General features: G+C 47.6%; 1 protein-coding gene and 1 long non-coding RNA gene across 4 annotated transcripts in view; both read left to right on the top strand.

The window, feature by feature from the left end:
• Positions 1-25,566, top strand: part of zranb3 (zinc finger, RAN-binding domain containing 3) — a 106,070-nt gene extending 80,504 nt beyond the window's left edge. For all 3 annotated transcript variants that reach the window (XM_060048809.1, XM_060048808.1, XM_060048810.1), the window contains exons 18-22: positions 8,458-8,598; positions 12,280-12,510; positions 14,545-14,737; positions 24,735-24,866; positions 25,156-25,566. In XM_060048809.1, the coding sequence (XP_059904792.1) occupies positions 8,458-8,598; positions 12,280-12,510; positions 14,545-14,737; positions 24,735-24,866; positions 25,156-25,254 (796 nt within the window). In that variant the 3' untranslated portion in view covers positions 25,255-25,566. The remainder of the gene's footprint in view (positions 1-8,457; positions 8,599-12,279; positions 12,511-14,544; positions 14,738-24,734; positions 24,867-25,155) is intronic.
• Positions 1-27,073, top strand: part of LOC132455137 (uncharacterized) — a 278,945-nt gene that overhangs the window by 114,651 nt on the left and 137,221 nt on the right. The window lies entirely within an intron of this gene.

Below are 27,073 nucleotides of genomic sequence, written 5' to 3'. Positions count from 1 at the left end.
GGCATGGCCTTCCGGGTCAGGTCATTCAGCGGGCTTGCCAGCGTGGCAAAACCCGGGATAAACCGCTGGTAATAGCCGACCAAACCCAGAAACGACTTCACCTGCTTCTTGGTGCGAGGTTGGGGCCAGTCCCGGATGGCGGCCACCTTGCTCTCCTGCGGCCGGACAGTTCCCCGTCCCACCTGGTACCCCAGGTACGCCGTCTCCTCCTTCCCGAGGCGGAACTTGGCCGGGTTGGCCGTGAGGCCCGCCTTCCTCAGCTCCCCCAGCACCGCCCTCAGCTGGCGGAGGTGGACATCCCAGCTGGGGCTGAAGATGATGATGTCGTCGATGTATGCCGCGGCGTAGGCCTGGTGGGGCCTCAGGAGCTGGTCCATCATGCGCTGGAAAGTAGCCGGTGCACCATGGACTCCAAAGGGGAGGACGGTGTACTGGTACAACCCCCCTGGAGTTGAGAATGCAGTTTTCTCCGAGGCAGCCCGGGTCAGCGGTACCTGCCAATACCCCTTGGTCAGGTCCAAGGTCGTGAGGTAGCGGGCCGGTCCCAGGCGTTCGATAAGCTCGTCGACTCGGGGCATCGGGTAAGCGTCAAACTCCGACGCCTCGTTCAGCTTCCTAAAGTCATTGCAAAACCGAAAAGACGCGTGCGGCTTCAGCACGAGGACCACCGGGCTGGACCAGGCACTGCGCGACTCCTCGATGACCCGGAGCTGTAACATCCGGCCTCTGGGATTCTGTAGGGGTGTACTCTCACCTTCACTCCCGGCGCCGTCCGGATAACGTGATGCGCGATCGTGGTCCTCCCGGGCACCTCCGAGAATACATCCTGGTGCTGCATGATGATGGTGGCGAGATCCTGCTTCTGGGCCGGGCTGAGGTCCCCTCCAACCGGAACCACTGGGATCTCGCAACGGGCCGACAACGCCAGGGGAGCCGGGTTCGGGGGTTCTCCTCCTCCTCTCCACTGTTTCAAGATGTTAACATGGTACAACTGGGTCGGCTTCCGCCTCCCGGGTTGTCTAACCTGGTAATTTACCTCACCCACCCGTTCTACCACCTCATAAGGCCCCTGCCACTTAGCGAGGAATTTACACTCCGCCGTGGGCACCAGGACCAGGTCGCCGGGTTGAAAGGTCCGCAGCTGGGCTCCACGGTTGTAAACCCTCGCCTGGGCCTGCTGGGCTTGTCGGAGGTGTTCCCGGACGATAGGCCAAACCCGGGCCATGCTGTCCCTCACCTGTTCGACGTGGTCCAGGGTAGTGCGATGGGGGGACGGCTGGCTCTCCCATGCCTCCTTGGCCAGGTCTAGGAGGCCGCGGGGCCTTCGTCCGTACAGCAGCTCGAACGGCGAGAACCCTGTGGACGCCTGTAGCACCTCCCGGATGGCAAACAGGACATGAGGCAACAGCTGGTCCCAATTTTTCCCGTCTGCGTCCATGGCCTTCTTTAACATTTGTTTGAGTGTTTTGCTCAACCAGGCCATCCGTCTGGGGGTGGTAGACTGAGGTCCGGAGCTGCTTTACCTGGAGGAGTCTGAGCAGTTCCGTCATTACACGGGACATGAAGCATGAGCCCTGATCAGTCAGTACCTCTTTCGCGATCCCCACCCGGCTAAACAGCAACATGAGCTCCCTGGCGACCGCCTTCGCGGTGGCTGCGCGAAGGGGTAAAGCCTCGGGGTACCGGGTGGCGTAGTCCAACAGGACCAGGATATATCGGTGACCCCGGCTGGTCTTGGGTAGGGGACCCACAATGTCCAAAGCTATCCGGTCAAACGGGGTCTCGATGATCGGCATGGGGATAAGGGGGTTGCGGACGGAAGCTCTCGGCGCTACCCTCTGGCACTCGCGACATCCCTGACAGTACCGCTCTACATCCTTCTTTACCCCTGGCCAATAGAACCTCGCGAGGACCCGGTCTCGGGTCTTGTACATGCCCAGATGGGCTCCCAGGAGGTGGGTGTGGGCCATAAACAGAATCTTACTCACGTATGCTCTAGGTACTACAAGCTGTTCCGTGACTGCCCCCTCTCCTTCCACTACCCTGTATAGTAGCCCCCCCTTAGTGCTAAAATGTGGGTGCGGTAGGTGACTCACCGAGTCCCGAGTCTGTCCGTCGTGGGCCAACACATGGCTCCAGGCGTGTTTCAGGGCCTCGTCTTGGAGCTGGGCGCTGGCGAACTGGCCGAGTCGGTCCGAGCTCCCCCCCCCCTCCCCGGGAAGAAGTCTGAGAACTCGGTCAGAGGGGAACTCTCCGGCTCCCTCGGTGGGCCATGTGGCTCAGACGCGGTGAGGGTGCCGTGGTGGGAGTCCGTTGAGCCGGACCTGGCGGTCCCTCCTCTCCCTGAGGAGATCGGGGATCCCGGTGGTGAGGGTCCGTTCCCGTCAGATCCCTGGTCCTCGGCCGTTGACTCCCTGGGAGACGCTGGGATCCGCGGAGCCCCGCAGGCTTGCCGAGCTCCCCTCCCCCCTCGGCGGGGAGGCTCTCTCCTTCCCCGGCCTTCCCGCGCCGGGTCCCACAGCCAGTGGAATATTGGGCAATCCCTGCCAATCAGGAGCGGTACCGGGAGGTGCGGTACGATCCCCGCCCGCGCTGTGAACACGCCATGCGGCGTCCGGACGACCACATGGCAGGTCTTGTAGACCCGTGTGTCCCCGTGCACGCAGGCCACCTCCAGGGGCCCCCTCTCCTTTCCACCTGCCAGGTCGGGGCGGAGAAGGGTGACTACGCTGCCGGTGTCCAGAAGGGCCTGTGTGTCCGTATTCATGACCCGCGCGGGAATGGTAGGGCTCCCGGTCGTCCCCCGCGCCCAACAGGTCGCCAGTAGGCAGGGCCGGTTCTTCCCCTCGCCTGCGTAAGCCGACGGCATCGACACATCCCAGTCTCCCGGGCAATAGCGGGCTATGTGGCCGGCCTGGCCACACTCATAACACCGCCTCCCCTTGCGGCTCCCCTGAGCCCGTATCGGCGAGTCGGGGCCCCGGTCGTGGGTCCCCGTCGGTCTCGGCGGGTCTCGGCTGGTCGCGGGCTGGTCCCGGTGCCGGTGCTTAGCTGCTTGGCCACCTGCCAGTTCTCCAGCTGCTTCACGAGGTCATCCACCGTGTCGGGATGTTGCTGGATTGGCCAGGATCGCCTGCTTGAGGGCGGGGTACTGTCGGGCCGTCTCGGCTGGTAGGTCTTGGCTCGCCTGTTGTGCGGGTCCGGTGAGGAACGGTGCCACGATGTGGGCCCACTGATCCTCCGGCCAGCTTTCCCTCTGGGCGGTCCGCTCAAACACCTCCAGGTACGCCTCCACGTCGTCGTCAGGGCCGAGCTTGGTGAGCCGGCTGGTCGGGGCGGCGGTTGGAGCTTTGCGGATGGCGTGCTGAGTGAGCCGTAGTACGGCCTCGCGGAGCAGGGCGAGGCTCTCCGTGGTCTCCCACTGCAGGGAATCGGCTTGCACCAGCGCCTGCTGTTGTCGCAGGGCGGCGGCGACCGTGGTTCCTTCCGGTGTCTGCATGCTGGTTCGGTGGGTCGTCTACCGTGGGGTTGTAGTCGGTTCTTTGCGTGCCTGCATTCTCCACCATATGTGGTAACCCGGTACCCATTGGTGCGGGTTCCAGGTATGACTGAGTCGAATAGTCAGGGTTCAAGCCGTACTTGGCATTTATTCACAGGAAACCGGGGTATAGAGGGTCCATAAACAAGAAAGACTTAGGGTCTCCGTGAGCCTCTAATGGGTCGTCGTCTCTTGGGCTTCCTAGCTCTCCATGGTTCCCGGACCCTTCTGTCTGTCCTCGTGGCCCTTTTAACATGGCTCCTGCTCCATCCAACAGGTGTCCCCCAATCACGCTGATTGGGGAGAGAGAAGTGGTGCTCTTTGTCGCCAGTCGGTGGGTGGCGGCAGTATATGCCGTCTACCACCTCACCTCGGACCCGCCCGGGCCGAGGTTTATGGGGCGGGGTGCCACAACGCAGGCAAGCACATACAGACCGCATACACACACACACACCGCATACACGAACACACACGCGTGCGCTGACACAGCCGAGTCAAGACAAAGGCAGTGCAGGACACCGCATACACACACACCGCACACACATGCACACACGCGCGCACAAACATGCACGCGCAGACATACACTGCACACATGCGCGCGTGGACGCAGACGTTGGAAAACAACGGCAAGATCAATCCCGCATCCCACAACGTCTTGCGTTATTGATATCCCCCCTCCCCCCTTCCGTCTGTTTTAACAGCCCCGCTGTCGACAAACACTCCCAGGTAAGACATTCTGTCTATAGAATGTTGAAATTGCGATAAATGCAGTGAAGAGACAATTTTTCATGTCGACAACGTAACGGCAGGTCGTTCGTTTTATCATATAAAAACTGATCAATTCAAGCATCGCGCCGACCGGCATATAACACACAAGTCGCATGATCTTAAAGAGACAGCGTCCCTATAACACAGAACAAAAACATGTCAATGAAGTGTCAACAGTATGGTGAATTATGTCTATAGGGTCCACCACAAGACTACACTTTGTTTCTCAAACTTAATATTATTCTTCTCCTTGAGCCTCCCAAAATGTCTTGCCATATTGATATCCCCCCTCCCCCCCGCCGACTGTTTTAGTTGTTTTATTTATTTTTTTAAATGTGTGTGTATGCTATGTGTGGCCGTAGGCTCCTGCTGCCTGTCTTGGCCAGGACACCTGAAGAGATGTTTAATTTCAATGACGTATTTTTCTGGTCAAAAAATGTGTCAGGTAGCAAATGTATAATCTGCAATCTTGCCCTCACCCCCCCCCCCCTTCTCCCTCTCCCCCTCCCGCACACAAGCCTGTGCTTTATTTCACTATAGTTAGGTAGGTTGCTGCCTTAGCTGTTGTTACTCTTTTTTATTTCACTAAGGTGCTTCTGTAAATTAACCAAATTTTCAGCTGTTTGTTATTATATTTTCAATTAACCAATAGTAGTTGCCATGCTTTTTTTAATGTCGATGCACTTTGAGCCCTGAATAACAATATGAGCTATTGAATAATTGGAGCATGCATAGTATACTACACTTTGCATTGAACAATTACCCCTGTAACCCATAGATTGACTAATTTTATAATGTAATCAAAGGCTCACGCACTAACTGCTTTCAGACACAGGTGTAAATCCTGATATTCTCCTGCTATTCTCCTGATGGGCCGTATGTGTGAACAACTTATCCTGACATTTGAATCCCCAAAAATAACCTGATTAATCGTACCCCTTAGGTAGTATTTTCTCTGAAAGAAATCTAAATTACCTTATACTGTATGTGAATGAGGAGTAGAAAGTTGGTATTTCTCACACCACTTGAGTGGGAGTGTTGATGACGCTTCTACATGTCATTGAGTGGCCCCCTAAATGATAATCAGCCTGTTTGTTCGCTGAATGGTTAAAAAATATTTAAATGTTGGCACTGCTTTTAAGTGTCATTCGTGGTGAACGCTAAAAGATAGGTCTTATTATAACCCTAAAAGTACAGATCATACAATAAATGACAATACATACGAGTTCACAGCTGCGCGAGTATAGCAATTGATTTTTTTATTTTTATCACTGACAACAGTCAGCTGAACATTACAGGGTCCCGTCCTTCCGCTCAATGTTTTCAAATTTTTTTCTCATTTTTTCTTAATCACAGAAATCAGCTACATTTGTCACGACACCTTCCTTCTTCGTCGGTTCTTCTATTTGTCTCTAACTCATGCTCCAATCTTTCATCGATCGATGCTTCGGATTTTGTGGATGAAACAATATATGATGCATAATTTTAGCAAAATTTAAGATGATGCAATGAGTTCTGCCTCCATTTTGTCTGGTCAAAACAAACTACAGTGACAGCGGCCACACTTATCCCACCTCTTGCAATCTTAGATCCTACATCATATCCCACCCCTTGCAAGCCCACCCCCTTAAACCCCCCCTTGATCCTACTTATGTCTAAACGACATCGATGTCCGCATATCAAAAGCATCAAGTGTGAATCACCCTCAGGGTCAAGTCTCCTGAAATACAAATGCGGCAAAAATGTGTGAAAACGGCTTTAAAGTAGAACATGATTATGCTTGCTTCATAACATAAGGAGAACATTTTTATCCTTGCTTTATTACGTAATGGGTGAACCAAAATATTACGTTGTAACTAGTGGTGGGCCGTTATCGGCGTTAACGGCTGCGTTAACGCGAAACTTTTATTGCGCGATAAAAAATATATTGCCGTTAATCTATTTTCAAACACTTCCTTGTTCGGACCCATCACGTGACTGAACTAACCAATCAGAAGCTAGAATTTAGACTGAGGTAAACGTGAGGGAATCAAAGAGGCAGATTCAACAGAATATCCTGACTGTGTTAAATATGTAAACATGTAATTATGTAAGTAATAATTGTGTAACATAAATGCCCACCACTAGTTGTAACATTATAGGCTAAATGTTATTATATTATGCACTCAAATTTCCAAGCTCCTAATTAATCTACGGCGGGTCTGTAAACAGAAGTTCCACAAATGTCCCTTTCTACTCACCCTGATGTTCGCCGAATAGCCGATTGCTGATGCAGAGGGAGTTAAACTCAAAGAAGTAGTTTCATAGTAAGATGTATCTTTCCAATATCCATCTGTGCAATATCCATCAACATCCACCAGAAAGTAAACCTCCAACATCCACCTAAAGTAAACGTGACACTCGTGTATCTCCCAAAGTGCATCTAACATGTATTTCAGGTCCCGTCCACCCGGAGCCGATTTTTTTTGTGAAAACATGTCTTCAATAACCATCTTATTAGGGTGTTCTTTAATAGGTCCATGGTCCCAGGGTGGTTTCAAATAAAACCGGACCTATGCGGTTTTGTGTTAGGATTCGTGTGGACGCCTGAAGCGACGTTATAGTTGCGTTGAAAGTGACAGGGGTTTTTCTGCATTATTTTTGTAGCCTAGCTTTAAATACAGCCCCTTGGTCAATTTAAATACTAACTGTACATTAAAAAGTATTTCTAAAAGGTTAAACAACTACTATCTCCTCCTCGACTTAAAAACTAACCCTAAACCCTCGTCAGGAGCATTTAGGGTTAAGTGTCTTGCTCAGGGACACATCAACACTCAGCTAGGAGGAGCTGGGTATCGAACTAGCAACCTTTCGCTTACAGGAAAACTGCTCTACCTCCTGAGCTAAGCAGACCTTTGTACAGCTCGTTGCGTTTCTGCAATGAGTCCATCTTTACGGAGATATTCCTGAAACCCATCAAATTAAAACGGAGGGGGAATGATCGTTTTCGCCTTGTTACTTGGTTGCTATTTATGGGGCGCTCCAGTGTCTCCGCTCGGACGTCCCTTAGAGAGAGGCCACTTCCAAAACCTCTCTCTCGCCGCACAGCATCCGAAATGCCCTATGTATCTGTATGGTTATGCAACCTAATCCCACCATTAGATGGTCAAGGTTGACCGGGACCTCTCGGCAGCAGACCGATTCAATGGCAGTGTCCATGCTCCGGCAGCACCTACACGCACAGCAGTCACACCCACACGATCCGAAGGTGGAGCTGGAGCCTGAAATTGATCCCTCGGACACTACAGGCGTGTCCCTCACAGGCTGAAACGCGTAACCAGCCATATTAAAATCACTATTTTCCGCCGTGGAGTGTAGAAGACGTTCGCGTGTCTGCAGCAATGACTTAGTCCTACCATGCCAGTGACGTCATCGGCGCTCTAATACTAAAAGACGCATTTTCTTTTGTTGCTAAAAAAAAAGCTATATGGATTTAAAAAAAAAAAAAAATTGTCCTTTTTTTTATAATGGTCATAACTAACACGTAATCGATGTTGATTATTTCAGTTTAGTTCATCTTTAATGTATTGAACTGTGGAGAGAGACAGGACAGGGGAGAGAACAGGACAGGGGAGAAAGAGACCAGACAGTGGAAAGAGAAGACAGTGGAGAGAGACAGCACAGCGGAGAGAGACAAGACAGTGGAGAGAGACAGGACAGTGAGGGGAGAGAGGACAATGGGTTGAAAGAGATACGATAGCGACGTAGCATAGGAGAATGGAGAATGTAACCTGCAAGGCTATAAGGGCCTGTTGCTTGTAATTTAAGCATTAAGCTGGACTGATGCTCGGTTTCAGCCGAGCATCGGGTCCAGGTGGCCAAACTGACCCTGAATGTAACACCCTGCGCGGTGGTTATAGCTAGATGGTTGCCTGGTGCAGCTAGCTAGCCTGCCCCCTACACTTTTGCATAACACGTTTTTCGATGATAAGGAAACAGTAGGATCTATCCAAAACCTCAACTCAAGAAAATCCAAATGGGTTGTCCCGAACAACGCAAAGATTACAAAGCTACGAGCTACATGTCCCCTGGCTCCTTCCCCTGGGACCCGGTGCGTCTAGGCCTCCAGTCCCAGGGTTCACCTCTGTTTGCCTCCCCTCTTTCCCCCCCAGGTACGTGGGCCGGGAGGACGTGGCCCAGGCCTCGCTTGCCAAGGCCCAGCAGGAGGGCGGCAGCACCCGGCTGGTCTCCAAGGACAGCTTCTTCAACAAGAGGAGGTCCGCCTCCTCACTGTCGCCCCCCGCTAGCAAGAGGTAGGGGGAGGGACGGCTGATGGTGGATGGATTTGATTGGATGGATTTAGGATGACTGGACAGCGAGAAGAGGAGCGCTAGAGAGACTAGATGGATGGACGGCATGTACACAAACACACAAACTCTTTCTCCTTCTTCTTCTCTTCCTCTCGGTGTGTTCATTCACCATCCCAGGCAGTCTCCATGGAGTTGTGTCATGTGCCTTCGGGGCGAGGCTCAAACACCCTCTGCATGTGGGCATGTGTGTGGGCGTGTGTGTGCATGGCCGTGTGCTTGCGTGTGTGTGTTGATACAGCTAGTACAGGCTCTTGTACCCTCCATCGAGTGAGATGCCAGGACCAGCTGGCCACATGCAGAGAGTATTGCTATGGCAACAACCATCTCTCTCTCCCTCACTCCCTCTCTCTCTCTCTTGCTCTCCATTTTGCTCTGTTTTTCGTCACACATTTGTCAGATATAACAGCATAACACGTGTGGCGCACATGTCTGACTGACTTCACGGGACGTGCTGTCAGGACTACAGGCCACACTTTGAACATTGTCGACGCGGTAACACTTCAGTATACATCAGACTAAAGAAAACTGCATTTAGTTTATGTCAGGTGTTGATGGCCGTTTAAAATGTTTCTGATGGATCATGAAACAGATATAAATATAGATATCATCTCAACACTGAGACCTGTACACACTATATGCACACCATACACAAAGTGTGTCATCGGCCGATCGTGCCCTAGCAGCTCGGCGCATGCTGAAGCGGTTCAGTTGTTTTTTGGACCAAACTATAGGGGAGAAGAAAGGTGATCCAAGTGACACGGTCCTGGACTGGCCATCGGGGCCGGACGGAGACGGGTACCTCCAAAATCCATCTCCCTGGACCTTCCTGGTATCAACCGTCCCCCAAGTACAGAAACCAAACAGCCAGTGAGAGGCAGCTGCACCAGTAGGGGTGGGACAAAATATATCTTCCATTCACATTTAGGGGATTTTGCTGACGCTTTTATCCAAAGCGACTTGCAACCATTCATTCACACATTCAAACACCGACGGCAGAGTCAACCGCGCAGGGCGACAGCCTGCTCTTCAGAGATTCTAACCGCTAGCTGGGGGGTTGATTTCCACATTCAGTTAAAGCTAGCTTTGGATGGAACCAGGATGGCTGCTCGTGCCCATTTAGAACAAGGCCATGTTGTTGCGGTGTTAACAAAGACCAGAGTCTGTTGTGGAGTGTTCCCAGCAAACTCAATGAGGCTTTGTGAAGTTTGGCTAAGTTTAGCTTGAGCTAACTGATGGCTAGCCAAGCTCATAGTCCTGGGAAGAGCCAAAAGTTAGCTCTCTCCCGAGCTAGCATGCTTTTGGATCTCATTCCAGCATCCCCTGTACTCACTAAGAGAGACGTTTGTTTAGCCCTCGTCTTCATACCTCTCTCACCCTCCTCCATTTCTCCATTCTCTACTTCCTCTCTTCTCTCCCCTTTCAATTAAATTCAAAGGAGCTTTATTGAAATGAAAAAATACATTGACAATGCCAAAAGAGCAAAATAATTAAACAAAGGAAATTCATATTAAAAGTGAACCATAAGGTGTATAGAGAGAGGTAATGGTTGGGAGTAAATCTGACTATTTGGCGAAACTGGGCCACAGAATGACAGACTTGGACTGGTCTTAACCTATCTCCTGAGATACCGGTGACCGTGTGTTGGAGCCGTGGCTTGGGCGGGATTGTTGTAGTCCATCTGTCTGCACTGGTGTGATGCGAGCCCCCCATCGCTCGCTGGTGGAAGCAGGCCCAAACACACACCGTGTTAGGAGCATGCACACGCATCAGATGGCTGGTTTGGCTGATTAGACTGCCTGTGGTTCAATACCATATATGAATCCTCCCCGGTCCGGCCCTCCCCCCCCCATTTTTTTTAGTTTTTCAAGTAAGACAAATATTACAAAAATCTGTAAAAATGAATGATATAATTATAATTAAGAAAATAAAAATGTGTAAAATAGGCCACAGTTCTGCTCTGCGCGGTAGAGAATTGGCGCTCCGAGAATTGGCGCACTTCCTTACAAGACCGGTAACCATAGCAACGCCGGTAAACAAAAGCACTTCGATTCTGGCCGTAGTGCTCCCCGCACTACAGCCATCCGGAGGCGCACAGAGCTTTTGGCCATGATATTATCTATAAAATTATATTATACTATTATATATAGAACGTTATTGACGCTGTCACCCAGTGTGAGAGGAGAGTTGACGGAGAAGATGGCGGTTGACCTAGTTTCAAAGTTTATGCCGTTTATGCTCGGTAATACCGGTGTAACGTGTTGACACGACTACTACTACATGTTCCAAATCGGTTAACATTTTCTCCATCCATTAAAAGAGAAAGATCAGTTAAGTCATTCATTTGTCTGAAATATACCAGCCAGCACATACACATTTGGTTAGCAGCTTGTGCTAGCTCCCGCCTAGCAATAACGTCAATGGTGGAGCTCTGGCTAACTGTTTTTCTGTAAATTCACCTGCACAACTCGTTAATGCCTGACTTCGGAATAAATCCGTTATTTTTGAGCACTTAGATGCATCCCCCTCCAGCATCCGCCTCTTCTTGATTCTGGCCTTTTCAGCCCCTCCTCTCTCTTTTCTCTTCTTGCCTTCCATGAGTGCCACAACAAGCAAAAGCAAGCAACCACGAACTTGCTCGCCTTCTCTGTCTGACGCGTCTTTATGGTCATGCCATTAGACGTGGGGCCGCTCACATATTCCCCTACATTTCCGAAAATGGACTTGACCTGCAAGCTGTTTATTGGATAAACGCATTTCCCAATCCCAGGAGTCTTTGCTCCATTCTTTGCTTTTGTCAATTCAAGAACAAACAAATTAAAGTAAACTGTAGTTCGTATTATTTATTTATGGTCATGAAAGTTCTGTAACGCCTGAATAATGAATAATTAAATTAAGTAAAAAAAATATATATTAAAAAAAATACATGATTAAAAAAAAAAAACATGTCCACGTGGCCTCGCTGGCCGGCCGGCCGACCGAGAAATCTCCCGATCGTCCCGACGGCCACTCCGCCTCTGGGTCGTTGGTGTGTGTGTGTGTGTGTTCCGATTTAAGTGACCCACGTCACTTGCTCAAGATCCTTCGCCGTAGTGGTGGCGCAATGCATCCTGGGAGATACTGGCTACATGGTCTTGCCGAGTACAGTGGACTCCAGTGCCTCATCTTGAAGCTTGTTTCTATGGCGACGTCTTATATCCTTCCAACCTTTTCCACATGTGTGTCTTACATAAGGGTTCTCTCTCTCTTTAAATCAAGCTCTCTCTCTTTAAATCAACCTCTCTCCCTCTCTCTTTAAATCATCCTCTCTTTAAATCAACCTCTCTCTCTTTAAATCATCCTCTCTTTAAATCAACCTCTCTCTCTCTTTAAATCACACAAGGATATCGCTCTCTCTTTAAATCAACCTCTCCCTCTCTTTAAACCTCTCGCTCTCTCTCTCTTTAAACCTCTCGCTCTCCCTCTATTTAAATCAACCTCTATCTCTTTAAATTCAACTCTCTTTAAATCAACCTCTCTCTTTAAATCAACCTCTCTCTCTCTCTCCTTAAACTCTCCTCTCGCTCTCTCTCTTTAAATCAACCTCTATTTCTTTAAACCTCTCTCTCTCTCTCCCCACCTCCCCAGGCAGAAGGAAAAGGAGCCCCCCAAGGAAAGTGTACCGGGGGCCCCTCAAACCGAGGCCTCCGCCGAGTCCCCCGGCCCCTCATCGCCCCCCTCCTCGTCGGACCCCCCTGGGTACCTGCAGGCCCTTGATGGACAGGGGGTCCCGCTCTGCCTCCACTGCCAGGAGCCATGCCCGGCCTCCCCGGATGACTCCAGCACAGCCACCTGGGACAGCCGCTTCTGTAGCCACAGGTATGCCCCCCTTCCCCCCCGCGGAGCCTTCCAGAGTAGAGTCCTCATTCAATCCATCAAACTTTAGCAATAAGGCGGCTCACTGGATAGAGTGTGTACCATTTAGGTTTGATTCCTGGCTGTGGTCCTTTGCTGCATGTCCTCCCCGCTCTCTCCCATACCCTCCAGTCTATCTCACTCTGAGAAAGCATAAAAATGCAACATGTTTTTTTTACCGAGCACTTTTCGTGCAATGCAGTGATAAAAAGTGCGGGGCGAATGGACACAAGGAGGGGAGGGAAATGAGGTTCAGATAAAGCAGGAAAGTATCGAAAATCTATTCCTTCACTACAGCCCTATACTCTCAACTGGGACAACGAACTTTCCCATCTGGAATACTGAAGCACATTTGAACAGTAACAAAGATTCATTTAAAGGGGTAGGTAGACCAAAACAAGATGTCACACCATGACAGAGATACAATTAAGTGATGATGGTAAACCGACAGACTTACCAAACACACCTATGTGCTCACATGGATCCTGTTCTATGCCGTAAACGTGGTCCTAAATACAAAAACAGATCGACAGTCCGTCTGCTGTTCGGCTTTGAAGATGAGGATCGATTAGGATTCATGTGAATACAAACCTTAGTTTCCCCTATGATAGAAGTTTCTACATCCTGAGATGTGAGATACAGCTCTCATTAGGGGTGTGACGAGATCTTGTGCCACGAGATCTCGCGAGATTAAACTTGACGATATTACCCGTTGCGTTAAAAATCGGTCTTGCGAGATTTGTGATTTATCCAAACTTCTATTTGTCGCCTGTGGGGGCAGTAATGCGCCTTTGCTACATCTAGCCTGCCAGAACCTAAAGAAGGAGAAGGAAAAGAAGATAAGGAGAAGGAGGGGAAGCAGGGGAAGCATCGAAAGCAGCCATAAGCTGTGTTCGAAATCGTTCCCTATCACGGATATAGTGTACTATTTAGGGTGCTCGCCATTTTGTAGTGGTGTTCGAATTCTCAGTGGTTCATTTCATGCACTATATAGTGCACTTAAAATACCCAAAATTTGAGTGTACATACGATGTAGCCTACATGTTACTCCCGTATACCACAATGCAATGCGTTCGTGTTTTTCCGGAGGAGAAGGAGAGGCTGAATAACCGCGAAAACGAATACCTTTAATCAAAGTACATTTTGGGTACTTTGATTTGGTTTTGCACATAATATTGTTCGCAATTGGAAAAAAAGAGAATTATTTAATTTAATTTATTTTAATTTAACTTTTATAAATGTTAGTTTTAGTTTCAATTTCATGCATGTAAAGAGTTATAATAAAACATTTCAAAATACATGCGCCACTTGGTTAAATAAAAGTCTGTTGGTCCAGTCACATAATTTGTCATTGTAGTTTTCTTAAAATCTCCTCTCGTCTCGTTCTCGTGAACCCAATATCGTGTCTCGTCTCGTCTCGTGAGCTGAGTGTATCGTCACACCCCTAGCTTTCATAAATTCGCGATTCAATCGACTCGATGGCGTTCCGAGGACCTCTTCCTACACTGTTACAAGTCCCCTCTGGCTCTTTCAACGTCGGTTCCCTCACCTTTCAGTTTGGCTTCCACCTTTTGGAAATGAATATCGAGGGACGATTAACAGGCGATTTGTGATTTGTTTCTTTACACTCGCTATAATGACAGAAACCGCCGGTACCAGCGTGTCTCTGGGTGCTGATTTTTAGAGATAGACGCTATGATGTGTTCTTCTCACCTCCAACTGTCAATGACACTAATTCACTGTCAGAGATAAAGGGGATCACGCAAGAATTCAAAAGTATCCACTATGTTTGCGGTCTGGAATCTTGGCAGACTGTACAAAGTGGCCTGTTGAAGGGGGTGTGGTGTCCAGACTCGTATCAAGGGATGCACTGTTTCGAGATGTTCTCTGTCAATGCATGCAGTCATAATCTAGTACAGGCCTCACGCTCAAAAATCTTTTTCACGAGAGCTTCAAAACCCTCACCGCCCTCACCTCTCCACCCCCTCGCCCCCCCAGGTGCCAGGAGGAGCTGCGTCTGCGCTCCAGCCAACCCCACATGCGCGCCCGTGTCCTTGAGGCGGAGGGCGGGGCGTGCCAGCAGTGCGGGCTGGCCGCCCATCAGCTCTACCTGAGGGTCCGCGACGCGCCCCCCGCCCAACGTAAGGACCTCCTGGAGAGCACCTGGCTGGCCCAGCTGCCCCTCAAACAGGTGGGAGGAGTTAGGCGGGTGTGTGTGTGTGATAGTTTTGTGACATCACTGCACATATATTTGCAAATGCGTTGTCCAGCATCATTTTTTGTGTGCATACCAACATCTTCTGGTTGGTGGGTGTGTGTGTGCTTGTGCTTATTTAGTTTTCCCTTTGTTGTTTTGTGTGTGTGTGTGTGTGTGTGTGTGTGTGTGTGTGTGTGTGTGTGTGTGTGTGTGTGTGTGTGTGTGTGTGTGTGTGTGTGTGTGTGTGTGTGTGTGGAGCTTGATGTTTATGTACATCTTACATGTAAGATGTGGGCGTATCCATCAGAGGCTTTCTTGGTTCACTGGAGAAGGCGGGGCTGCGCACGGAGTCAAAAAAAAAAGTGGGCCGGCCCACCGGGAGACTTCCCGATCTCCAGCCTCTGCTGCAGAGCGAATTTAAATCGCCGGCAGAACGGCCTGGGGGTCTAACACCGTCATTCATCTAAATTTAATTTATCTAAATTTCATATATATACATAGCATTTCACATTAATCTCAATTATTACACGGGTCTTCTCAATGCCATGGAACGCTCCGTTCACTTGCATGGGACCTTCACAACTTCCGGCGGTTAATTATATTTGATAATTCACCGTTGCTAAGTACAATCATGAGTATAATTGACCGCTGTCAAGGAAAACAACAGATTTTTCGCCTCTAATGAAACCCCACTCCGCAACTACCGGTAACTTGTCAACCCCAGCGTCTTCGGCTGCTGCGTTGTCTCTTTGCAGACAGCGCAACACCTCTACCCAAGCCCCCCCCCCTTGAACCGCGGAGCCGTCGCATTTACATCAGAATGAAACCCAATAAACCGCCAATGTGTGTAGGGTCCGGGAGGGTAAATTGGGGTTCTAGCTCAAGCAGGCAAAAAAAAAACTTGGGCAGTGTAAACGTGCGGACCGTGCCGCAAAAAAGGCGTGCATAAGATGGCATATTAGGCAGTCTCGCGCTGCTCAAGAGGCAAGCAGTGCGAGAGCCTGCTGCTCTGCGATCACCGGCGCAAAATTGTGGTAACATAGATAGACCACAGTTCTGCAAGGGTGTTGCTTGTCATCTGGAAATAAATATATTATTTCATCAACATAATGTATTGTGTTTTTATTATATTATCAGTAGGCCTAAGTAACGACTCAAAATGTAAAAAATATTTATGGGAAAAATTCGGGACGATTCGGGACGGTTCAAAATGTTTTTCGGGACGTTTCCGGGACGGTGGTGAAAAAAAGTTAATTTTAACCCCTGGCCCACGCACTCCATCAGTGATTCAGTCTGTTGTTAAAGGGGTGCTAGGGCTGGGGGTAAACGATTATTTATTAAACGATTAATCGGGCGATTATATTATCGATTAGTCGACTAATCTAATGACTAATTGGACGATTATCTATTTTTCTGTTGCTCGATTAATAAAAACCATAATGTAACTTAAATAAATACCAAAAAATTCGTAATAATATACTTTATTTATTTAACAACAGTTTTGCACAGCAAAAAACCTTCTGCTTTACACAAAATAAAATAGTTTCACTGTTGAAAAATGAAAGGCCAGCCCGTTTACTCTTTCACAGTACCAACATAACTCTTGTTCAAAAAATTCAAAAGTTGTAGTGCAAAAAAAACACTGTGCAGTGCACAGTAGACATTCCTGAGTGTTTAACACAATATAAAATTCCTGTTTTCAGTGTAACAGTCCGAACATAAATCTCTCCTGAACAAAATATCAAAAAAATGCAGTGCAAAAACCAACACTGTGCAGTGCACAGTACAGACATTCCTGAGTGTTTAACACAATCTAACAGTCTCAACATTAAACCTGATGCACAATCAAACTGACTCTCTTAACTGCTTTTCTGTTGGCTTACATGCTAATGAAGTTTGTGCAATATAGCACTGTCCACTTTCCTCCATTTCTCTCCTCCCTCACCACTCTTTAGCTACCTACTCTGAATTACTGTGGAGGAATGTGAGCATGTCCACGTGCTCTTTGGTGAAGCTTGCTCTTTTTTTGCTCACGATGATCCCTGCTGCTAAGAACAGACGTTCCGAAGGTGTGGATGTTGCAGGGGCAGCCAGATAGGATTTTGCCACAACAGCCAGGGCAGGGAACTTTGTTTCATTTTCCTTCCACCATTGGAGTGGGTTTTTGTCCTTTGGAATCTGTTTCTCCCTAAAGTACGCAAGCAGCTCATTCCTGACAGCATCATCCCTTCCGTCTTGGCCTGGGTCTTCATCTTCCAGCTCCTCATCATCATCTGTGCCAAGCAACGTGTCCAGAACAGTCTTTGGCTTCTGTCTGGAATGATCTGGCTGGTCACTGTCATCTTCTTCAGGCTCTTCCCTCACTTGCACTCGTCTGGCTTCAAGTGCAAGGGTCTGAAGTTTGATTTTCACCTTCAGGATGTCTTCTGTGGACAGGAACTTCAGTTTTCGGAATCTCGGATCAAGGGCCGCTGCGAAGATGCACAAATTTTTCCCGTCTTCATTATATGTAGCCTCAATCTTCCATCTGAAAAATAATGGATTTGATTTGCACACTTATGATCAAAGAAATTCAAGGTGCTAAGAGAGAAAGATAACAGTAGAATCAATAGCTCTACATGATAGAATGCCAATGGGCAAACATTGAAAAATGCAAACTGGGAAAGCTTAATTAAAATATTCAGTTAGTTCACTATAAGAAATTTAAAGAGCTGGATAAACAAACTAACCTTGAAGCAATCTCTGCTGCGGCTGCTGTTTGGAAGGTGGTGACAGGAGCGGACTCAAAGACTGTCTGCGTGGACTTCTCTAGGGCTTTCACTAGCGGAGGCAGGACAGAGACTGTGACGTATGCTTCTCCACTCAGGAAGACGGTGGCTTGCTCAAAGGGCTCAAGTGCTTGCTGTAGCTCCTCCAGGAGGCTCCACTGGTCAGCTTTCATATCCAGGTAGTGCTTTGCTGCATTGGTGACCTCTGGGTCGGAGAGGGTTGCGGTTACAGGCCACCGCTGCTCAAGGAGGCGTTTGATCATATAGTAAGAACTATTCCATCTAACAGCTACATCCTGGGTCAACCTGTGTTGAGCTGTGCCCATTTGCTCTTGTTTGAGTTTCAACTTCAGGGTGGCAACATCGCTGCTATGGAAGTACCCGGCGAGGCTCCTTGCTGCCCCAAGTGCCTTGTTGATGCGGGGCTCTTTCAGAGCATGGTTGACGATCAACTGGGTGGTATGGCCAGCACATCGAAGTGAGGCAACGCCATGCCTCTCTTAAAGGATTCTAAGGGCTTTGAACACATTAGCTGCATTATCGTGGACAATCGCCTGGACATCATCAAGGAGAGAGAAGTCAAACTTCTCGGCAACCTCCTCAATCCAGCGAGCAATGTTTTCTGCAGTGTGTCGGTCCTCAAGGGGCTTCGTGCACAAAACAATTGAGACCATCTCCCAGTTGTCGTCGATGTAGTGGCAGGTCACTCCGAGGTATGCCTCTGTGGCAATACTTGTCCAGGCATCTGTGGTGAGTGTGATTTTTGAGGACCTCTTCTTTAGGTCTTTCTTCAGATCTTCAAGAGTATGTTGATATGCCTTCTCCAACTGCTTTGTGAACCACCACCTAGAGGGACATTTGAAGCCTGGGCAGGCATATTCAATCATGTCTATGAAGGCTTCACCCTCAACAAGAGACAAAGGTCTCATGTCTTTGACGATCACCTGTAAGACAAAGAAAATGATTATTAATAACAACATGAACATAGCACCTTTCATAGAGCCATATGTTGCTTACAATGTAAGAAGATTAATTATTAGACAATCTAAACAAGGACACAAAGAAAAGGGCCAAGTTAACTGAAGAAACACCCATAACCTAGCTAATAAATATAGGACACAAAAAATGGACACAGCCTTTCCATTCTAAAAGATGCTCAAAGCAAACTACAGTGAGCTAATAATTACTTACTCTGAAGATCTTTTTGCTCAGTTCAGCTGCCTTCTGTGGAGTGCATTGTGTCTCTTTCCCAAGGTAGGACGGCAAGGTTATTTGCTTTGTCCTAGAAAACACAAAAGCAATGCATATTAGAACAACAGCTATGACAGTGGGGCATTTTAAATCTACTCTTAACCTCATTGCAGTGCTATGCTATGATTAGTTTATTTGAATGCTATCGTGGCTACTTTTAAAAGTAATGTTATGTCCAACAATGCATTTGATCATCATGGCTAGCCTAACGCAGCAGCTGTGTCTCTGTCTGTGTTGTTTTGTAACATGGAAATGGCCAGGGGTGCGCAGCACATAACAATTTTGATCTGGTTACAATGCAAAATACAATGCAATACAATACAAATATAAAGTAAGGAACGCTAATAAATGTAATTTGTAAAATAAGTGTTATCTGTCTTGTCGCGCTCAATGAACGAGTTCGCGAATGTTCAAGAACCTTCCACGTCATTCGACGCGATCGTCTGTTGCCAGGCAACGGGCGACGCGATCGTCTGTTGCCAGGCAGGTTTGGAATGGATTACTATGGACGACGTGGGCCGGTACAATTTTCGCCCCCGGTACAATTTTAACGTGACACCACCAACCCAACACGAACAAACCGCACCGCGCAGAGCCCAAGCCACACAACACACCACACAAACATGAAATTAATTTAACCAACATTGGTACTTACTTGCAATTGTCTCCATCACGAGTGACAATGGGGTGCCTCCGTTTGAGATGCTCCAACATTGCTGTCGTGCTCTTGTGATATGCCAACTCCATTTGGCAAAGAGTGCAAATCACAACACCTTTCCGTTTAGGACTTATCTTGAAGTATTTCCATACCTTTGAGGATTTCGTGCGCGGACATTTTCCTTTATTGTGACTTTCGTCCATTTTTCAATAAATTTTTCTCGTGTGGCGAAAATCGTAGACGGAGAAAATTGACGTTGACGAATTTTTGACGTTGACGTCATCGACGCGTCGCGACAGCTCTAGGTGCTATCATACTTTTTTGACTTTACCCTTTGCTTTATACATTTATATGACGTATGTTACATGTTTGACGTCTGCTAAGCTAGAAAAATCTAAGTCTGAGACATGGGGAGTATTCGCGCCCACCAAGAACGCCCCTCTATAAGTGTGTGAAACAGCTTGTTTACTTCGGTAACAGTGTGACGTCAGACTGCAGTGGGAGGGGCTGAAGTGCAGAAGTCCTGCCTCCCGGCTACCTGCAATGCTCACAACTTCTCGCGGGTGTGAATTTGCCAACACATGCCCAAAGTGTTGGACCAATTGCAACAGAGTGAGCGTGCTGACCAATCACAACAGAGTTTACTCCTCCCAAGCAGAGGTTACTCGGGTTGGGGGCCTTAAGGCAACATGATACAAAACAGAACGTTTTTGAATGACCCTGAAATTGGTTTTGCAGAAATGAACATTGTGAGAATAATAAGGGGTATTTTTAACACACAGACATGTAACCCTATTCTAGTTGTACGCCCAAATGCAATTATTAAAAAAAGCATGATATGGGACCTTTTAATGTGCGGTCATACGGGGTCCTATACACACACCCAGCACTCAGTAGAATAATGATAGGTGAAAGGCGGGGCCCGGCGTTGTGTGACGTACAAAGGTTTTCAGGGTCTGCCTGCCTGGGAATCGGGGTGTTGTGTGTTTCGACCTGAAGCACTGTCTGGGGAGCGTGTGATCGTGTTTAGGTCGAACGGTTTATGATAAGGCTTTTTTTTATGCATTTTTGTTGTTAGTGTGTGTGTGTGTGTGTATGTGTGTGTGCGCGCTACATCGGTTGGGTTCCATTTCAGTTGGCTGCCCTAATGATGTCAAATTCTTCGCTAAGGAGCCAAATGTATTTTTAAATGTATTCTCTCTCTCTTTGTCTCTCTTTCTCTGTCTGTCTCCCAGTCTATCCGTCTCCCAGTCCGTCTGTCTCTCTTTCTGTCTCAGTCTCTCTCTCTCTGTCTCAGTCTCTCTCTCTCTGTCTCAGTCTCTCTCTCTGTCTCTCTCTGTCTGTCTCTCTCTATCTTTTTCTCCCTCTCTCTCTGTCTATCACTATCTTTGTTTCTCTCTCTCTCTCTCTCTCTCTCTCTCTCTCTCTCTCTCTCTCTCTCTCTCTCTCCCTGTCTTTCTTTCTCACACCTTTTCTCTGACTCATTTTAACTCCATCCCTCTGGCCAGCTCCCCCTCTCTCATGTCCTCTCCATCAGCTTTGGGGCTCATCATAATCTGTCTGTACAAGATCTCTTCTGTCTGCAAAGTCATCTTTGGAATTGAATTGAAAGCCATTTGTCTTAAGCGCAATTCGATTCAACACGTCACACACACATTTGTGAAATGTCCTGAAATGTAGAAATCCTTTCGTAATGTGACCAGTGTCTTGCTTGCACTACTTTTTAGTACAGAAATCTCAGTAATACAAGATTGCTCTTTGAAACAACTTTTCAAACCGGCCAATCTTATCAATGCCTCCAGTCAGGCTCACCGTTGATCACATTCGTTAACAAAAAGTATGGATTCTGTATTGTAGACAGATTTGGACACCTGGAATGGGCAGGGTTGTACAATCTAGATAACTTGGATAGTCCTACATTGACCTAATTGCCAAAATCCTACCAGCCACACCAGCGAGTAACCTTTACATGTACATTACATTCAGGGCATTTAGCACATGCTTTATTCCATAAGTACATTTGTCAGAAGAAGGAGAACAATATATCTCTGTCGGTGCAGTAAGGATGTTCATAGAACCAAGTGCCAAGCACCAACAATCGCTAGGTTAACCCAGTCTCCAAATACAACAAAGATAGCTAGGGTTTGACCACAAACCTCTGCTTGCTGTCTATGCTAACGGCGCTACGCTAAATTAAACACCCATTCCCATTGGGCTTCTATCCCTCTGGAGAAGAATAGACTCAGAAGAACATCCCAGGTAGAGTGGTGCCGGGGTGATGGCAGAGCATGTTGGTAGACTGTTAACTCCCGCTTCAGGACGCTGGATCAATGCTTAACAATTGTGAACCGTTTTTAAAGGAGACATATTATGGTGTTTTCCCAACATGTAAACATAGTATTTGAGTTCCAGAAAACATGTTTTGGAAGCTGTTTGCTGAAAATAGCTACCGCTATTACCCTCTGTTTGAGTCCCTTCAGTATGCGCTGTTTCTGGTGTCTGTAGCTTTAATGCAAATGAGCTGCTGCCATTGATCAATGAGTTGTCAGACTGAACCACAGCATGGTAATATCATATAATCATATCATATAATGTAATAATAATAATTACATTATATATGGGTATTTATAAAATATTATATCTAATATCACGGCCAAATGTTATGTGCGCCTCGGATGATATTATGAATCATAACGACTGCGTCTGACGTTTCTGGCATTTCCACAACAAGTAAAGACTCGTAGTGGGGGATATCGGTCATGGTTGAGAAGAAATGAGGGGGAAGGAACTTTGGCCTTGACTCTCTGAAGTCCATGAACCGCGACACGGAGGAGAAAGGGATTGTAATCCGGGAGCTGAGCTGCCGGACTTGCCGCCGGAGTCCCTGCGCCGGAGCTGATGGACTGTCGCCGAGACCTACCCCCGCCGGACCTGCCAGCTTCGGAGGCAGTTCAGCTCCCGGAGTACACCTGCCAGAGCAGCCGGAAAGCCTCGGCCGCAGTTCAGCTCCCGGAGTACACCGCCGGAGCTGCCGGACTGTCGCAGAAGCTTCGGCGGCGGCCGGATGGCTTCGACGGCGGCCAGACCGGCGGGGGTAGCTCGGCGACAGTCCGCCAGCTCAGCTCCGGGAGTACAATCCCTTTCTCCTCCATGTTACCTCCTCCGGACTGCCGCCGAAGCTTTGGCGGCAGTCCGGCAGAGAAAGGGATTTATTGGAGCTGAGCTGCAGGGCTGCCGCCGAGTTCCCCCCGCCGGAGCGGGGTGGGGAAGTGGGAGATAATATTCAACTGTGCCCCCTTCCTACATGGGAGGGGGGGCCAAAACTGACTCGCTCGTTTGGTAACTGTAGGCGGGATACTTTCAAAACTGCATATCTCACTCAAAAAATCATGTACAGACTTTTTTCAAAGTTTGCGTGTGGGAGCACCAGAGACCCAAAACAACACCCAAAATCCCAGGAAAAGTGTTGTTTTCATAATATGTCCCCTTTAAAAATGCAAATCTTCCGTTAATACAATTTGGAAAAGTAAAATAGTCAACGACAACATGGCGATAAACAGTGTCGCGGGATTTGATTGATGGTGTTGAAAAGATTTCTTGCTTGTGAACGGTTTGCTACATTTCTCTCTGTGTGTAGATTGAGACTGATGTGTGGTTAAATCGCCCACGGCCTTTATGGAAGGCTAGCCAACTCTTGCTAGTCGGGAACAAGCAGCAAACCAAACAAGTAATATATTACATCAACAAGCCCTGTAAGTGTGAGGAGCGTGGGTTTGAGAAGGACCTTTGCGTTTTGGTCAACGGTTACAGCTTTACTACAGGGACCTTGTTTTCAGTGGCTTGCAGTAATGCTTAAGCTCACCTTCTACCAGTGAGCAGCCGATTGCTCTGTGCTAGAGAGACTTTTGAAGTCATGGTTAAATGCGACCAAAATAAACATTACAACTTGTCCTCCAAACCCCCTGATTAACATCCAGAGTACTTTACTTATACCAGAAGAAGTTATTCGTAAACTGTGAAATATAAAAATAATATGCATTTATACAAACAAGCTACACACACACAAAAACTCTAACGGTGAAGTTGCTTAAAGGGTCAGACTTTCACAGAGATAGACTTAGTATTCTATCTCTGGATCCTGATGAAGTCAGGATCCAGTCATGCCAGGAGCAGCTAGGGGTTAGGTGTTCTACAGTTAACCCCAGTCACACCAGGAGCAGCTAGGGGTTAGGTGTTCTACAGTTAACCCCAGTCACACCCAGGAGCAGGTAGGGGTTAGGTGTTGCTGCAGTTAACCCCAGTCACACCAGGAGCAGCTAGGGGTTAGGTTTTGCTGCAGTTAACCCCTGTCACACCAGGAGCAGCTAGGGGTTAGGTGTTATACAGTTAACCCCAGTCACACCAGGAGCAGGTAGGGGTTAGGTGTTGCTGCAGTTAACCCCAGTCACACCAGGAGCAGGTAGGGGTTAGGTGTTATACAGTTAACCCCAGTCACACCAGGAGCAGGTAGGGGTTAGGTGTTGCTACAGTTAACCCCAGTCACACCAGGAGCAGGTAGGGGTTAGGTGAATCTTCTGGTGGTTAGGGGGGTTGAGTTTCAGTAGAGAGGTGCTTGGTTTCAAACCCACTGTCACCATCACCATCCAATAATGGAGAGGATGGTGATGATGATGGTGGTGGTGATAATTTTGTTGACGATCGTAATGGTGGAGATAACAATGATGATGATAATTATGTAAATGGTGGTGATGATGATGATGTCAATCGTTATGTTAACGTTGGTGATGATTGATGGTGATGATGGTGGTGGTTATGAGGATGATGATGATGGTGGTGGTTATGAGGATGATGGTGAAGATGATGATGATGGTAACGGTTGTGGTGGTGGTGGTGGTGGTGGTGGTGATGGTGCTGGTATGGTATCCGTGGTGATGATGGTGACAGTGGTGATGATAGTAATAGTGATGATGATGTGTTGGTGACAATGGTAACGGTGATGATGATGATGTAACGCTGCTGATGATGATGGTAATGCTGATGATAATAGAAATGATGAAGATGATGGTAATGGTGATGATGATGATGTTATGGTGGTAATGATGGTGGTGGTGATGATAACAATGATGATGATGGTAACGGTGGTGATGATGATGATGATATGATGTTGATGATGATGATGGTAATGATGGTGATGATGATGGAGATGTTGCTGGTAATGGTGAAGATGATGATGATGGTAATGATGGTGATGATGATGGTAACGGTGGTGATGCTGAAGATGGGAATGATGATGAAGCTGTTGTTGATGTTCCAGCTGAACGAGATCATCCGGGCCCCGGTGGAGGGGGACTTCTGGCAGGTGGACCATATCCAGCCGGTCTACAGCGGGGGGGGGCAGTGTTCTCTGGACAACCTGCAGACCCTCTGCACCGTGTGCCACAGAATGGTGACTAACGCGCAAACACAGAAACACAAACACACACAGGTGCACACAGCAGCGCTACCACAAAGGAGGGTGTTCCTTTAGAGTAAGGTCGGCTCGTCTTCACTACATTGTTTTCATTTATGATTTTAGTTTTTCATATTTACATTTCATTGTGTAATTCATTAGGTCTAATTTAGTTCCATTTTGCTTGCAATGACTCCTCCTCCTCGTTCCTCTGCACTGGGTGAGGCCCCCTCTCTGATGTTTTATCAGGCCTGCATGTGTCTCTGTGTTCCTCTCTGGTCCTCAGAGAACATCGCAGCAGTGCAAGGAGCGCAGCCGGGCCAAGAAGGACCAGGCCGCCTGTAAGGTGGCCTCCAGCATCACCCGCTTCTTCAGCAAGAAGTAGCATTACGCCGTCTGCAAACAACCATCACACTGACCTACAGACGACCCATGGACGTCCTGCACACCAAACGAACCAACCGGGGAGGATCGACAACTACATCAGATGTCAGGTTTACTATCGGTTCAAAACACAAAGGAGACAACAACAACGAGACGGAGAAGAGAGATGACTTGAAGATTTGAAGGATGACTTTGTTTGAGGATTATTGTTGTCATTCACTTTACTTATTACTTTCCCAACAATTATGACGTGATAATGTTTTCTCCGTATCGACCAGAATAAAGAGTAGTGTTGGACTTTTCTGTTTAAAAACTTGTTTTTTCTGTTGATCCTGCAGGGTTTTTAGAAACTAGTTGTAGAATAGTTTTGGCGTTTCAGTAAAGAGTCAAGAATCCAACAGCTCGGATCCCTGGTGGCTGTGTAAGGGGTCTTGTACATTTTCTAAATAAGACCGAAGGCCATATGGTTATTCTTAAGTTGATCAGATTTATTGTGAAAGTGTGGGTGTGGGGCCACGATATTTTACAGTCTATAAACAAAAAACTGTAGATATATAATGCACTTAAATAGACATGGATAAATAACCTTCCCACAGATCATCACCACGAAATATCAGGAAACCACAGCCAGAAGTCCAGTGTACACAAGTTGCTGTAGTGCTCTCATCTGTGTGTGAGAGAGTGTGTGCTGTGGACAAGCTAAAAGCATTTTTAACCTGAAGGATTTATGATGCACAAAATACCTCAGCCCCACAAAATGCCACTTTGGATGCATGGTACAAGATGAAATTCCGCTTACTGTACGCACAGCAAAATAAAACACAAAACTAACCCCAAAACCCTCCAGAAGGTAAACACCAGGGGTCTCATTTATAAAACTGTGCGTGGGATCGTTACTAAAAGTGTACGTACGCCCAAAAGCTACGTTTTACGTGCGTCAAAAAATATTCCGATTTATAAAACCCTGTGTACGCACAGTGCCTACAAGTGTGCGCAGCTGAATCAGCTTCACGTTCCGCCCTTTTTAACCATAAATGGTCAATGCAAATGACCTCATGAATGCGATCTGCATATAAAACAGACTCAGATGCAAGTATTATGTCTTGTCGGAAACAATGGCAGAAGGACTGAGAAAATCAAAATAGCGAAATTTCACGGAGGTTAAAGTGGAGACACTTGTGAGTGAGATGGAGGCCCGAAAAGTAGTTTTGTTCGGCAGTCACGGGATTGGGATCGCCAACAACAAAAAGCAGAGTGAGTGGCAAAATGTTGCTGCAGCATTGAACTCTGTCAGTAGCACAGATCGCATAGTCCAATAATTAAAAAAGAAGTGGTCTGACATAAAGGTAGGCTACATATTTTTATGTAGCCTACCAATAAATCGTTATGGTCCCTAAAGACCCTTTCCCTCCGAATCCTGCATGGTACGCCAGAAGTAGGCTACCATATGGTGCAGCATTACCACGGCGCTCAACTCTGTATTTATAGGGTTATGGTAATAAGACTGACCGAGAACACCTTGGATAATCAGTTTGTAATCACCCACCTAAAATGTTCTTGAACATAACCCCTTTTTAATGCCTGATTTGTCATGAAAAGCATCAAGAGTAACGGACAACGATTGTGATGAGGAGTGTGGCTTGGTTTTCCACACTTTGGATTTAATTGACATTTGATTATGTGTTTACAGTGTCACATAAAAATATTATGTTATTGACACATGTTGGACAGATCCTTTATTACATGCAGTCGAGCCGTCGGTGGACAGTATGGAGTGACGGGATTAAATATAGAGTTTTTTTATTATTTCTATTCTAAGG

Source organism: Gadus macrocephalus, chromosome 4, assembly GCF_031168955.1.
Source record: "Gadus macrocephalus chromosome 4, ASM3116895v1".
In the NCBI taxonomy this organism is placed as follows: Eukaryota; Metazoa; Chordata; class Actinopteri; order Gadiformes; family Gadidae; genus Gadus; species Gadus macrocephalus.
Note: the sequence above shows the minus strand (reverse complement) of the source record. Positions and strands in the feature narration are given on the sequence as shown.